This window comes from Phocoena sinus, chromosome 9 (genome assembly GCF_008692025.1).
Source record: "Phocoena sinus isolate mPhoSin1 chromosome 9, mPhoSin1.pri, whole genome shotgun sequence".
Classification (NCBI taxonomy): Eukaryota; Metazoa; Chordata; class Mammalia; order Artiodactyla; family Phocoenidae; genus Phocoena; species Phocoena sinus.
The window spans coordinates 1,656,664-1,670,263 of record NC_045771.1 but is presented as its reverse complement, the minus strand read 5'-3'; the positions used below and the strand labels follow the sequence as shown (position 1 = coordinate 1,670,263).

At 41.9% G+C, this 13,600-nt stretch overlaps 1 protein-coding gene across 10 annotated transcripts in view; it reads right to left on the bottom strand.

Annotated features, from left to right (window-relative positions):
* LMBR1 (limb development membrane protein 1) overlaps nucleotides 1–13,600 on the bottom strand; it is a 179,566-nt gene that overhangs the window by 32,232 nt on the left and 133,734 nt on the right. For 7 of the 10 annotated variants that reach the window (XM_032643148.1, XM_032643153.1, XM_032643156.1 and 4 more), the window contains 2 exons: nucleotides 10,701–10,862; nucleotides 4,170–7,530 (listed from right to left, as the gene is read on the bottom strand). The exons of 1 other annotated variant lie outside the window; for it this stretch is intronic. In XM_032643148.1, the coding sequence (XP_032499039.1) occupies nucleotides 7,445–7,530; nucleotides 10,701–10,862 (248 nt within the window). In that variant the 3' untranslated portion in view covers nucleotides 4,170–7,444. Of the gene's footprint in view, nucleotides 1–4,169; nucleotides 7,531–10,700; nucleotides 10,863–13,518; nucleotides 13,598–13,600 lie in introns of those variants that run through there. 2 more of the 10 variants (XM_032643149.1, XM_032643151.1) reach the window with 2 other exon arrangements.

Sequence of the window (13,600 nt, the reverse complement as noted above, 5' to 3'; positions counted from 1 at the left end):
AGTAGAAAGCTATTTGTTAGTATTTACAGTAGTTAGAAATTGGAAATAATCTAGACACCCATCCCTAAGGAGTTGATTAAAATATGGTCCATGGGGCTTCCCTGGTGGCGCAGTGGTTGAGAGTCCGCCTGCCGATGCAGGGGACGCAGGTTCGTGCCCTGGTCCGGGAAGATCCCACGTGCCGCGGAGCGGCTAGGCCCGTGAGCCATGGCCACTGAGCCTGCGTGTCCGGAGCCTGTGCTCCGCAACGGGAGAGGCCACAACAGTGACAGGCCCGCGTACCGGAAAAAAAAAAAAAATATATATATATATATATATATGGTCCATACACATCAAGAGGAATACTATATAGCCATTCAATGGAATGATGTAAACCTACATCTATTGGGAGGAAGAAAAGCTCATGAACAAAGGGGGTTCCATATACATACGACAATCCTGTGGTGGCATGTGGTTCGTCACAGAGCAACCACATGGAATTACAATGACAATTTAAACGCTGAAACTTGACTTAGATCAGGCAAATCAGCAGAAACACTGTAACGGTCCAATATCATTGCGCAACCCCCCACCTTTCCTGGCTGAGCTGCGAGGCTTGTGGGACCTCAGATCCCCGACCAGGGATGGAACCCAGGCCTCGGCAGGGAAAGCACTGTGTCCTAACCACTGGACCGCCAGGGAATTCCTCACTGCCTTTTGTAGACAGAGACTTGGCTTCTATTTCGAAGACAAAGCCTCATAAGGAAACTGTAAGTAATTTAATGTTTGATACATCTAGACTTTCAAGCTTATCCAAATGAACATGAGGATGTGGAGACTCAAAAGTGCTTTCCTGTTTCTTACAAGTTTTTAACATAGCCTGTACGATTCCAAAATCCTCATCATAATTTAAGAAATGATGATTTTAGGCAACTCCAGTAGATGAAAAATTTCCACAAGAATAAGTGAGGACTCACTTAGAAAAGCCCCATATGGACCAGATAAATGCTGAATGGCCTTTACGGAGCTGGTCTCAGTTGTTCCTGTACAGCCCCCACTAGCAAAAATGTTAAAATCTTATTTTACTCCTTTATAGGATCTGCTACAACTAATTGTGACATTATCTTAAAAGTGTCAAGCAACTATAAGAGAACATTTAAATAAATTATTTAAAATAACAGCTAATACTTATCAAGTACCTAACATTTCAGGCCCTGTGTCAGTGGCTGTGGCATGTCGGCCACAGCCTGGTGCACATGTAACACATACATAGATACACATACACAGATACACATGCACTGATACACAGATACACATACACAGATAACACATACATAGATACAGAGCCACCTGGTGTTTCCACTCCATGGTACACAGGTGTGATTCCCCCCCTTTCAGATTGGTAGATAACTATGGCTACTGTTTCCTCGCGCTTTTTCACAACCGCAGGTCCTGCCCCTTTTACCTGTTGAGGAAAGGAATGCAGAAATCATGAGGAAACCGAAGCTCTGGTCGGCCCACACGGGGCTCAAGGCTGCCAGTTCCAGGCTTGTGCTCGCTGAGCACCAGTGGCTCACAGCGGCTCTGCCTAAACCCCTCCCAAATGCAGAGCTCACTGGACTGCGGGAAACCTGCAGGGCTGCGACCTGTGACACGTGGAGCAGAGCCATCATCTTTAAAAAACTTTTCCTGAACCGTTTTCTTCCTTCCAAGGCAATCAAGCCGCATTCTTAAAGCCCAAGTGTCTCACACGCGCTCTCTACCTGGTTCAGTGTCCTCACCAAGCACCACGAAGAGAGGTAACAATTTTAAACAAGTCCCTTTGTTCGGTCTCAGAGGCTCTGATCTTAGACAGGGCTCTGTCAACTAGTCTCAGGGCCTCCTGTGTGAAAACAGGTGCCTTCTTTCCATCGGCTGTAAGTGGTAAATAAAGTCTATCTGAGAAGCAATGTTTATACAGTGGTTAAGCGTAAGGACTCAGGAGCCAGCTGGCACGGGATTCGAATCCTGTGTCCTGTGGGTCCCCGGGCAGGTTACTTAACCTCTCTGTGCTTTAGCTTCCTCATCTGCAAAGTGGGAATATTAACAGTACCTACTTCACAGGATTGTCAGGAGGATTAAATAAGTTACGTATTTAAATAAACATGCATATACGCACACATATAAAATGCTTAGGACAATACCTGGCACAGGCAAGCACTATTTAAGTGGCTACTGCTATTATTATTATTGCTGTTATTACCAATTTAAAGCAGTTAAGTCCCTTTTGCAAGCTATATACATAAAATTGGTCTCATTTTAGAACCACATCTTAGATATCTACTTATGTTATCTGCATTACTAAATGTTTAGCTGCAGAACTGAGAAAGAATCAAGTCTGCTTGAGTTTCTAAGGCCTAGAAATATGGACCCTGGGACTATGCCACACTTCTGCAACTCCCCACCAGCACTAAGACAAGCGGAGAGACACACGATGTTCAAACACTTGACTCAATATCCCGGCGTTGGAAAATTCTGAACCACCCGACTGGAGTCACTAAGAAACCAAAACCCCCAAACCAGGAAGAGGTGAGACTCAGTGATACCGACCTGCGTTCACAGACAGCTCTTCAACTCCCTAGTTGTGTGACCTCAGCAAACCTCACCCTTCGTGTGTTTGGGCCCCTTCTCTGTAGAATGGAGGCGTGTATTTCCCCATTTCCCAGGTCTCCGGGCTGCTGACAGCAAGAACACCACACCGCCTCCTCCCTCACCCCACGCCCCCTTCACCTCCTTGACCTCGAGGTCTGATGAGATGCCACAGTGAGGACTAAAAAGAGAAAAGAAGTGAATCACTGCTGAGACTGAAGTCGAGAGAGGATGAGAGAGAGTGGAGGTGATGAGAAACTCTCTGAATAGGCACAGGCCGGGGAGGGACAGGTGCTAGCATCGGCAATAATACCTCTATCACCCCATCCTCAAGCCCACTGTTAAGCCGACAGAGAAAAACTGTAGAAGATTTCCAGAGGGCTGTGAAGGGAAGGCTGCAGAACCAATACGCCAACTCCAGAAGTGTCCCAAATCCTCGATCCTCAGTGTCACTGTTTGTAAGCAGTACATTCTTTTAATAATAGCTTTTCAAAGGGAAAGACATTACATCCTTCACATAGTATTCTTAGAAACTGAAAAAACTTTCTTCCTCAGATTCACAGCCCACATTTGAATCTCAGCGTCCTCACACTGAGACACTGAAGATCCTTGTTTCTCTCTGGTCCTCAGAAGACATGCACAGCTGCTGCTGCCCTGCTTTCTGTAATCCATGCTTGCGAGAACCTGACTTCTTCACACCTTTAGAAGAGCACAGCACCAAAGTCATATCCAGGATGACTGGGTTTTGTGTGAATTTCTTGTTTGATTACATTTGAACTCGAAAACATTTTTCCTAATTGAATTGCAAAGAATTGGAAGTTAAATAACTTATCTTGAAAACTAGCTCCCAGCACTACTCCTTTAAGACATATGGATCAATCACTTAGTTTTGAAATTTTATAATCCAGTTTTTAGAGTCTGAGCGATTTCTACCGATTTTAATTACATTCTTTTCAGTGGAACAAGTAATTTGCATATGCAATCCTTTTGTTTCAGTGGTATTTGCAATAATGAATTTTACCTGAACAATATTCAAAAGCCAAAAAAATGCTTTGTATTCTTTCAGCCAGGAAATGACTTGGTGGTTTGCGTCAAGTATTTTTTTAAAAATACCAACAAAACAGAATAGAAAAAGCCAGCATGCATCACACACAGTAAAAGTAGGTACTGTTTTGTTAAATTTTTGTTTGTCTATAGAAGTATGTATGTGTGTGTGAGTTACAATGTAGACTGGATTTCTTACTCTGGTCAGAAGTCTGAAAGCCACTGCCGTAGAGGCTTCTGTTTGTCAGTGAATGAACCACATGCTAAAGGCCTTTGCCTTCCAAGCACTCTGGATTAAGCTGCTCACACCACAATCAGGTATATGGCTCAGTCCTTCAATGGAAGAAATTAGAGAAATCAAACCTAAATAAGTCAAAGAAATAACATACATGATTTCAATTATTGATGCTACATTTAAGTTTGCAAGAAATTGATCCATCAAAAACTCCCCAACAAAAAGGAGAGAAAATATCCACTCCTCCCTCAATTCAACATTCCATAATAGTTACTGCCCTTTATAAAACTGAAATGAAAATAACCTATATACGCCCTTAAGTTTTAGCCATGATGGTATTTAAGATTAAAAATAAAAAACACATTTGAGTACTTGTAAACCAAAATATGAAATCACTTTTTGTAAAACTTTAATTTCTGAGACATTTAAAAAGTCACACTAAAAGTATCTCATAGAAACAAGACTGATAACCTGTAAACAAAACACTCTGTAAACAAAAATAATTTGCCAGTGCATCCAAACATTATTTTTAAAGTAACATCATACCAATTTTTTAAAAGTTTAAAAAGTCAGTACTGCATGTATCCTCATACTTTAAAAAAAATTATTTTAAGAACTCTGCCTTTATATACTAAATACTGTGCTAACAACATAGAAAGCCACCTAGGGCTTTCACGCGATGTAAGCCTGTGTTGCTGGCAAATAAGGCGGTTACAGGGGCCACAGGGAGGCCGACTGCTCCAGAAAACCAGGCAGAAGCCGGTGCCCCGAAGGTCAGGTATATATGCACCTTTGACACACCCGAGACTGAGAACCAACAGGAAGGTTTCATTCTCATCCACTGTCAACCCCTCAGCGTGGCACTGAAGGTGCTAACCTGTGTGTGTGTGTGTGTGTGTGTGTGTAATTTTCACATAAAGTCTCATATTTACAGCAGGTCTATTTTTACACAGAATGTATATAAAGCTAAACAAATTTTAAATCTAAGAAATATCTTGGAAAATCAGTAAAAATCATTACAAACATTATAATCTGTAAAATTTATAACTTCAAAATAATTTATTTACATACTGTAGAACCAATGAATGGTAAGAATTGGCCCAGTCTCCTCAAGAAACTCTGTGATTGCAGTGCCTAATGCCCTTTTAAAATAGATCCTAGTGGTGAGAAAAAATAAAAGGAGCATTTGATTTAACGCAGTCAGTGATGTACCCCACCCACTTAGAAGGAAGGCAGTTTCAGGCCCGTCCGACCGCCGGCACCGGGACCTCGGACCCGAGGCCTCGTGCTCGCCCTCCACTGCACTCACAACTGCAGTAACAGGAAGCTCACGGGTGCCTGTCTGTCCTTACCGGTCCTCCAGTGCTCGGCCTCAGTGCGCCGCAGCCACCTCTGCCACAGGTGCACATGCCAGCCTCCAGCGTGCATGCAGGAGAAACGCCTGCATTTACAGTAAGTGTCTCCCTCAAGAGGAAGACTGCGCTTGTGACCAGGAATGCACCAGGTGTTGCTAGAGCCTCGGGTGGCTGTCATTACGTGCAGACCGAGGATGTGACAACCTATATTTGCTTCCACAGAAGGCATCTGGCACCCAAGGTTCAAAACCGTCCCTCTGCTCCACACAGCAGTGAAGAAGCATCCAATAAGAGCTTCAGGAATTTATAAATACATTTCACTCCTTACTAATCCAAACCTGGCTTAAGTCCTCTTGATGGAAAGAAACTTTCAAATGAACAAAGAGTTGATACAGACATTGAAAAGTTTAATATTTTACTCAAAAATTTTCAGACATCTTACAAATACCCAGAAGCTCTTCCTCTGGATGTCTGCCCTGAAATTAGTGTAAGTTAAAAGTGATATTCTTTTATTTAAAGGAATTCCTTTCTCTTCTCCCCTTGACCTGGTCTGCTCAAAGCAAGCAAGTTTCAGTAAAAATCAAAACTTGCAATTAACACTTAAATAGGTATAATTACCAGTAAAATTAGAAAGCAGCCAATTTTTATTCATTTTCTCAGTATGTGGATCTTATGCTGAGAAATTCACCCATACTAGACTGGTGGTATTTACTGAGTGTTGTTTAGAATCACAAAATGTTCTTTTATTTTAAAACTAAGCTGCATTTTAACAGGAAGAGAAGCTCAGAAGGAAATGCAGAGGTATAAATAAAGGAGAAGTATACACAATGGAGCTCTGGGTTACTTTCTCTTATTACATCGGATCTAAGTGGAAATTTTTGATGTCAAAATATATATAGCCTGTTTTTCATAAATTTCTCCCCAAAAACCCTTTAAATTCAACAATTTGAGAAAACTGTTCTTTTACTTTTGTCTGAACACAACCTGTTGCCAAACACAGCGCATATGAACATATGTGCTTACAGAGGCTGCGTGATATGAACTGTGTGCAAGTGGACCCACCTGCTATTTTTGCATGCACAATTTCTGGTACTCGATCCTAGTGGATGGTAACACGGAGTATAATGTTATAGCTTTTATTCAGTGGACTTAAGTCAAGAACCCATCCCAAGAATTATTTACAATTTAATAACTGAATGATCATCAGACCACGATACACGGCGAAACTTTTCTTACATCATGAATGCTGATGCTGTGTGTTTTGGGCGTTAAATGGTAACATTCGTAAGTCTGATGTTTAAATTGGCATGTACAGAAGTGATCAAAGCCTGAAGACCGTGGCGACAGAAGGGGTGTCTACCACAGAGCATTTAGAGTTCATAATGGACACAGGGAATTAAGGGATTTCTGAAAAAAATGTTTAAAAAAAACTGAGTGTACATATAGCCTATAAGGCAAAATCTAAGTTACAAGTGTATTCAACACTGGCAACTATGTTATGAGAGGTAATATTGAATTATATACACATAAACTGTCAGAGAAGTATGATTACATAATACTTCCTACCATAGCTTATTCCACTGGACAGTAGGAGGTATTCCTGTGGCATCCTACCAAGGCTCAGGTTTTAAAAGAATTTTGTATTTTTCCCTTGACTCAAAGTCCAATCAATATCATTCTGTAACATAAATCAGAACTATGCTTTTGTTTTTTCTTTAAGGAAGTGAAAAATATAATCTGCAACCATTTACAGTTCCAATGTACCCACTGCAATATCATCCATAAACTTTCATTTTTTGCAGAAATTTCACATCTAAGTACCAAGGATGCCGTTTCATGTAGGGCATGAATGGAATTCGTTTTGAATGGAATATATAACAAGATTGAAGTGAATCCTTAGAAAGCCCCAAAGTTGGCCTTTTCTAACACTCTCATATGGGCGCATAACTGATGCAAGCAAACATGGCCCCAGAAGACGTGCCGCCCTGAGGAGGCTGCACCTGGCTGGGAACTACAAGGGCCGCCCCAAAGGTAAATAAAAAGAAGAAGACCTGCAACAGCCGAGCTCTTAGATTATGAAAACGACACTGACAGGCCCAGGCCGTAAACGTGGACCACAGCCAGCAGGAAACATCCCTGACTGACGGGAATGTCACAAGTTTGGGGTGCTCAGGCTCTTGATTGCAGAGCGGTGCTGTGGGTCTCACAGTGCTTTCTGATGCCCATTTGCAGAAGGCTTTGTGGTTTCTGAATCCCTTGAAGTATCTGATAAGTGAAGTTTATGAAGCCCTGCAGGAAAATGAAGAAGATGTAAGAACTAATGCATTGTTGAGAGGTCGGGCAGAGTGTGCTGTGCTCCTGAGGGAACTGTGCCTCTCTGGCTACGCTCCCTGTAGGATGAAAGGGCCCTTCTCCCCACCGGCAGCGCCTGGGCCTGAGCTGAAGACAGCTGCCCAGGAGGCAGTCGGGCCTCCCCTAGTTCAGGGCAGCCTGGGAGTCCTTCCTTCATCCAACATCCCACGGGGCCGGCTGAGGCTTCCGGTGAGATGCAGCGGCCACTGCCCTCTGCACAGCTCCTGCCCCCGCCCCGCCCTCCACCTTGGTCCCAAGAGCAACTTCTAATAAACCTCCTCCTGCAAGCTTATCCCCACACCCTAGTGCCCTTCCCAGGGAACAACCTGAAACGAGGATGACCCCATTTTTGTTTTAAAAGACACCCATACATACACACTCACAGGAAAATGCAGGGAAAGACACACCAAAACATAAAGCATGCAAGTAAAAAGAAAAGCAACAGAAGACACTACCAAGAAGAAAGAAATGGCAACAGAACAAACTGACCATAAAGAAGATTTCACTACTCAAAGATATTTCAGAGTAAAAGATTGTTACTACCTTTCAAGTTACATTACTTTCCCTCTGTATCACACAGCAATTATTTACATGGTATACCTGACACATAGGACAACACTGCACCCTCACAGGCAGAAAAGCGAGAAGAAATTTTAAGAGTTTAAGTGGCATTAAAGCTCTGAGCACTTTAACAAAATGAAGCATAAAGACAGTCACGAGCACATAAGCAACACATCCATGGAAAAGATTTTGAGGAAACAATTTTTATGAGGCTCAGATATTTGTAAAAATATACCTGGATAAGATGATTTTTCCCCTAAAATTTCAGACGGTTGTCTACCTGACTGGTAAGCAATTTTATATCCCTCGTAAGCCAACATAGCACTCCAAATTTTTAAATTTCTATCATTGCATATCTTAATGAAAGAAAAGGTAAAACTCAGCCTGTCTATGATGCATGACTGGGAAAGGAAAAATAAATCAATCCAACACACACAAAAAAACAGTTCTTGCTTTTTTGTTCAGCAACGGCCAAGCCACTGAGTGACAGAGGGCACCTACAACTGCTGGACGCGAGAAAGCGTGTTAACACAGGCCGGCTGCAGAAGGACGTGGGCAAAGAGAGCAGCGACCGAGTGACCAACGCCCTCCCTGGAACAGAACCCCTTTAGGATCGATTATTTCAATGAGTTACTTCTCAAACCTGGGTGTAGCAAAGGTTATGCATTCAGGAAAACTACAATGTCTCTCTTCTGCAAAAACAATCACCTCCACCACCATCATGGTAGCTACATTCTGAGTGTCTGCCACGTGCCAGGTACTCTATGAGATAGATGTTATGATTCTCAACGCACAGCAGCAGAGAGAAAAATCCCTCCCACCCCACCTCCCACACACACACAAAAGAAGAAGAAGAAAAAGAAAAAAGAAAGGATATAGTTAAATTTTATATTTTATAATCAAATTATGATTCCCAGTGAAATCATATTTAAGATCTCAGGTCACTCACACATGACATACACTTAATGAGGATCATTTTCTAGGTATAAGGCATTGCCTCCTTAGAGCATTCCAAAGAGTAACAGAAAACATTAGGGAAAAAAAAAACTGTATCTATTAGATGTTTTACACAACTCTTGATGATTTCACTGCCTCTTACGGCCAAAGAGCCAACACAACATTTACAACTTTTACCTTAGGTTAAATTACATTTTACTGTTTTAATAAAGACTTCCTTAGCAAGATGGTATCCAGAATACCCAACTCAAACTTACTGCAATTTATTCATAACCATCTCATTTTCGTGAATGTAAGTAGGAATTTATCTGAGATTATGGCTAACTAATATTGCTGATGCTACAACAGGCTTAAAAATGAAATTTTAACTCTAAAAATTTGGCTGAGAGGACTGTTTGATTCTGACTTCACCTTTAGATTTTAATCTGACCAGCATTAAGGAACCTAGGCATTAAAATCCATAGATTATCTGGTGCTTCAGCTGAAATGAGATGTAACTTCCCCTTTCAGGCCAATATCTCATCAACCACCCCCTCCCACGATAAATGTGCAGTAAAACAGACATGAACAGATAATCTGAAATCCTTCTTCCTTCCCAAAGGTCATCCTTTCAAGCATCACGGTTGGAAAGGCTTGGTGGTATGCAAAGCTTTATTGCTGTTCATAAGGTTTAAAGTATCTGAAAACAGAATCTTAACGAATCAATTATTACGTTGCCTTTTGCAATAGCTAAAAGCCACAAAAGAGTACGGAGTATAAGCATTCAAATGATGTCAGTTCAGGTAAACGGCTACTGTCAGGACTTTCTACAATAAATCAGTACCTTTCCCTTCTTTTATAAAATTACACACCCTAAGCCCAAGAGGGCTTATACATCAAGACAGCTTATATTGTCCTGGTATTCCTAAAATACAAAACCTGAAATATGTTTAGTACTAATGTTGAAGCAGGCACGAAAAATACATTCATAGGTTACATTTGTACCCTTTATAGCTTAGCCAAACCTATGAGTTTTTAATACTGTCACAATGCATATGACTCATAGAGTACATAATGAATGCCCTCTCTCTTATTAATGTCAAGAACACTAATATTTTTATTCTGAATTATTATCCGACTAACTGAAGAGAATTATAATTGTGGGTCAGCCTGATACCTATAAAATCCAATCCTGAAAAAAACCTTTCACTAAAAAATAGTCCGAGGTATCAACACCCAAATATGTCTTTAGCACGTGATCACCCTCAGCTCACCACACCCGCCCGCATCATCACAGTCAAAGAGTTAATGTTTACTGAGCTCTACCATGTGCTAGGATTATGCTTAGGCCCTCAAAAGAACGATTTCAGTTAATATTCACAACAGTCCTAAAAGAAGAAGATATTATCACCATTTTACAGATGAGAAAGATGAGACTTAATGAAGTAATTTTACACAAGAGCATAACCAGTAAGCAGTGGGTCAGGAATGTGACCTCTAAGGATTTACACATTTGGAAAAATGAAGAGATGAAGACTTAAAATTTGCTGAAATGTCAAAATTATTAATAAGTAGAAAAAGACAAAAATACCCATAAACCTGAGAATTACCTAGGGCCTTGAAAAGTTCTTCTCGTACAGCAGAGGTGAATTTTCTGACCAGACACAATGTTGTCATAATAGCAAAAAGCAAATTGTAGGATAACACAATATAGAAATTTCCCAGCCAATTAAACCTTCCAAAGTCTCCAAGTAGATCAAATCTAGTGATTCCTGTTAAAAATAAATAAAATAGCCCTTAATAAAATCAGGTACAATAAATTTATATATACATAACAAAATAAAGTACAAATCAGACGGATCAAATTCCATGGACTTTCTCATTTCTGTTGGTGGGATCCTAGGTAAAACGCACGGCTGTTACCTGGTGGGAAAACCCCAGTCAACCCAAAGCGACTCTGCCCACATATCGCAGCCTCTTGGAAGCGATGAGCAGTGGCGCTGACATGAGTCACTTGCTCAGAGGTTTCGCCTACATCCACAAGAAACCCACCGTGCCACTCGTGTGGGGCGGGTGGGTGCTGCCTGCTCCCCTGAACTTGGAAACCAGGGTCGTGATGGAAGAGACACCTGACAAACCCTCTCACCTCCCCCACCCTTGTCCCCTCTTCATGCAGGCTCCTGTTCACATGTCACCTCCTCCGAGAGGCCACCTGATTCCCCTTCCCCAGACAGCGGACCTGCCAAGGCCCTCCACCCTGATTATGTTTCTTCACAGCACACACTACCCGAAATGCTTCTTTTCTTTTGGGTTTTTTTTTTTTTTTTTTTTTTTGCGGTAAGCGGGCCTCTCACTGTTGTGGCCTCTCCCGTTGCGGAGCACAGGCTCTGGACGCGCAGGCTCAGCGGCCATGGCTCACAGGCCCAGCCGCTCCGCAGCATGTGGGATCTTCCCGGACCAGGGCACCAACCTGCGTCCCCTGCATCGGCAGGCGGACTCTTAACCACTGCGTCACCAGGGAAGCCCTCCTTTGTGGTTTATTTATTGCCTACTTTCGCCACTAGAATGTAAGTTCTATAAGGACAGGGACTGTGTCATTTTCATTCTTATAATTCCAATGCCCAGAGCAATGCCTTGCACATGCTTAAAACTTATTACATAACAAATAAACAGATAGAGTGATTCCTTTCCAAGGGAAAAAACACACACACACATTATTCATCTGAGTTGGATGCTACAGGCTTGCGCAGGGAAATGGCCAACGCTGGAAATACAGTGTAATTATGTCGTATAGGTTGGAAATGCAGTGCAGTTGTATCATATATGCATTGAAGTTACTTAAATTCACCTATACATATTTAAAAAACAAGTCTTTTTATTGAAAAAAAATCTGAATAGTCATTCTGTTCAGTGAGCTCGTGTCCTAGGCCCAGTACTTATTGGAAAGAATATGTGAATGGTAGAGTTTTTCTGACTACTGGTAAATGAATGAATAAATAAGTAAAACAGCATTCAAGTGGTCAGTCAACTGAGAGATGATGGGATTGTTGACACTCTTTAAGGAAGAAACTGAAGAGCTACTCGGGGCCATATAAAATTTTAACCACAAAGGACTGTATAGACAAAATCATATACCTTTAATTTTATGGGTGATCTAAGAATTTCAAGAATAACTTTGACTAAACTCAATTTCATCTTATCAGCTGACTTTTAAACTTAACTCACATCCCCACTCAATGCAGTCCCATCACCTATTACACAGACAGACTCCACAAAAGCAGCTTATGGAGACAGCAGAAAAACAGCCGGTTTCAAATAGCAGCTCTTTTGTAACCACATCTATCCAGGGCCAATGTAGTTGAATTTGAGAGACAATAATCTATCATAATATTTTAAAGAAGTATAAGGTTAGTGAAAACATACAATAAAATATCTTTTAAAAGAAGGTAAAGGGGACCCAGACCCTAGTAGAGTATGCAGCACAGGTCACACCATGAGATCACGGCAACCATTCTGGCGGCAGTTCATCAGACTAAAGACTTAATAAGACTTCAATCTATTAAAAAGAATATGGGACTTCCCTGGTGGCACAGTGGTTAAGAATACGCCTGCCAGTACTGGGGACATGGGTTCAAGCCCTGGTCTGGGAAGATCCCACATGCCGCGGAGCAACTAAGTCTGTGCGCCACAACTACTGAGCCTGCGCTCTAGAACCCGCGAGCCACAACCACTAAAGCCCGCGCGCCTAGAGCCTGTGCTCCGCAACGAGAAGCCACTGCAGTGAGAAGCCCGCGCTCCGCAACAGAGTAGCCCCCGCTCGCCACAACTAGAGAAAGCCCACGCGCAGCAACGAAGACCCAATGCAGCCAAAATTAATTAATTGAAAAAAGAATATGTATCTAATCATATATATTATTTTTCAAATGAAGTATCACTTAATTTTTTTTTACATCTTTATTGGAGTACACAATTGCTTTACAACGGTGTGTTAGTTTCTGCTTTATAACAAAGTGAATCAGTTAGTACCACTTAATTTAAACTAGGCAGTTATCTGTAAACAAGGTACAGTCCTCCCAAAAAGAAATTTTGTGGTTTCATGGCCCAGGGATCCCAGATAAGCATATTTGATTTTATGCATTTTTTAGAAAACATTTATTTATTTATTTTTGGCTGCATTGGGTCTTCATTGCTCAGCACGGGCTTTCTCTAGTTTCAGCGAGCAGGGGCTACTCTCTGTTGAGGTGCCCACAGGCTTCTCATTGCGCTGGCTTCTCTTGTTGTGGAGCATGGGCTCTAGGCGCGCAGGCTTCAGTAGTTGTGGATCGCGGGCTCTAGAGCGCAGGCCCAGTAGTTGTGGTACGTGGGATTAGTTGCACCGTGGCATGCAGGATCTTCCCGGACCAGGGCTCCAACCCGTGTCCCCTGCATTGGCAGGTGGATTCTTAACCACTGCACCACCAGAGAAACCCAGCATATTTGATCTTCAGGGCCAAAGACTCCCGAGAATCTG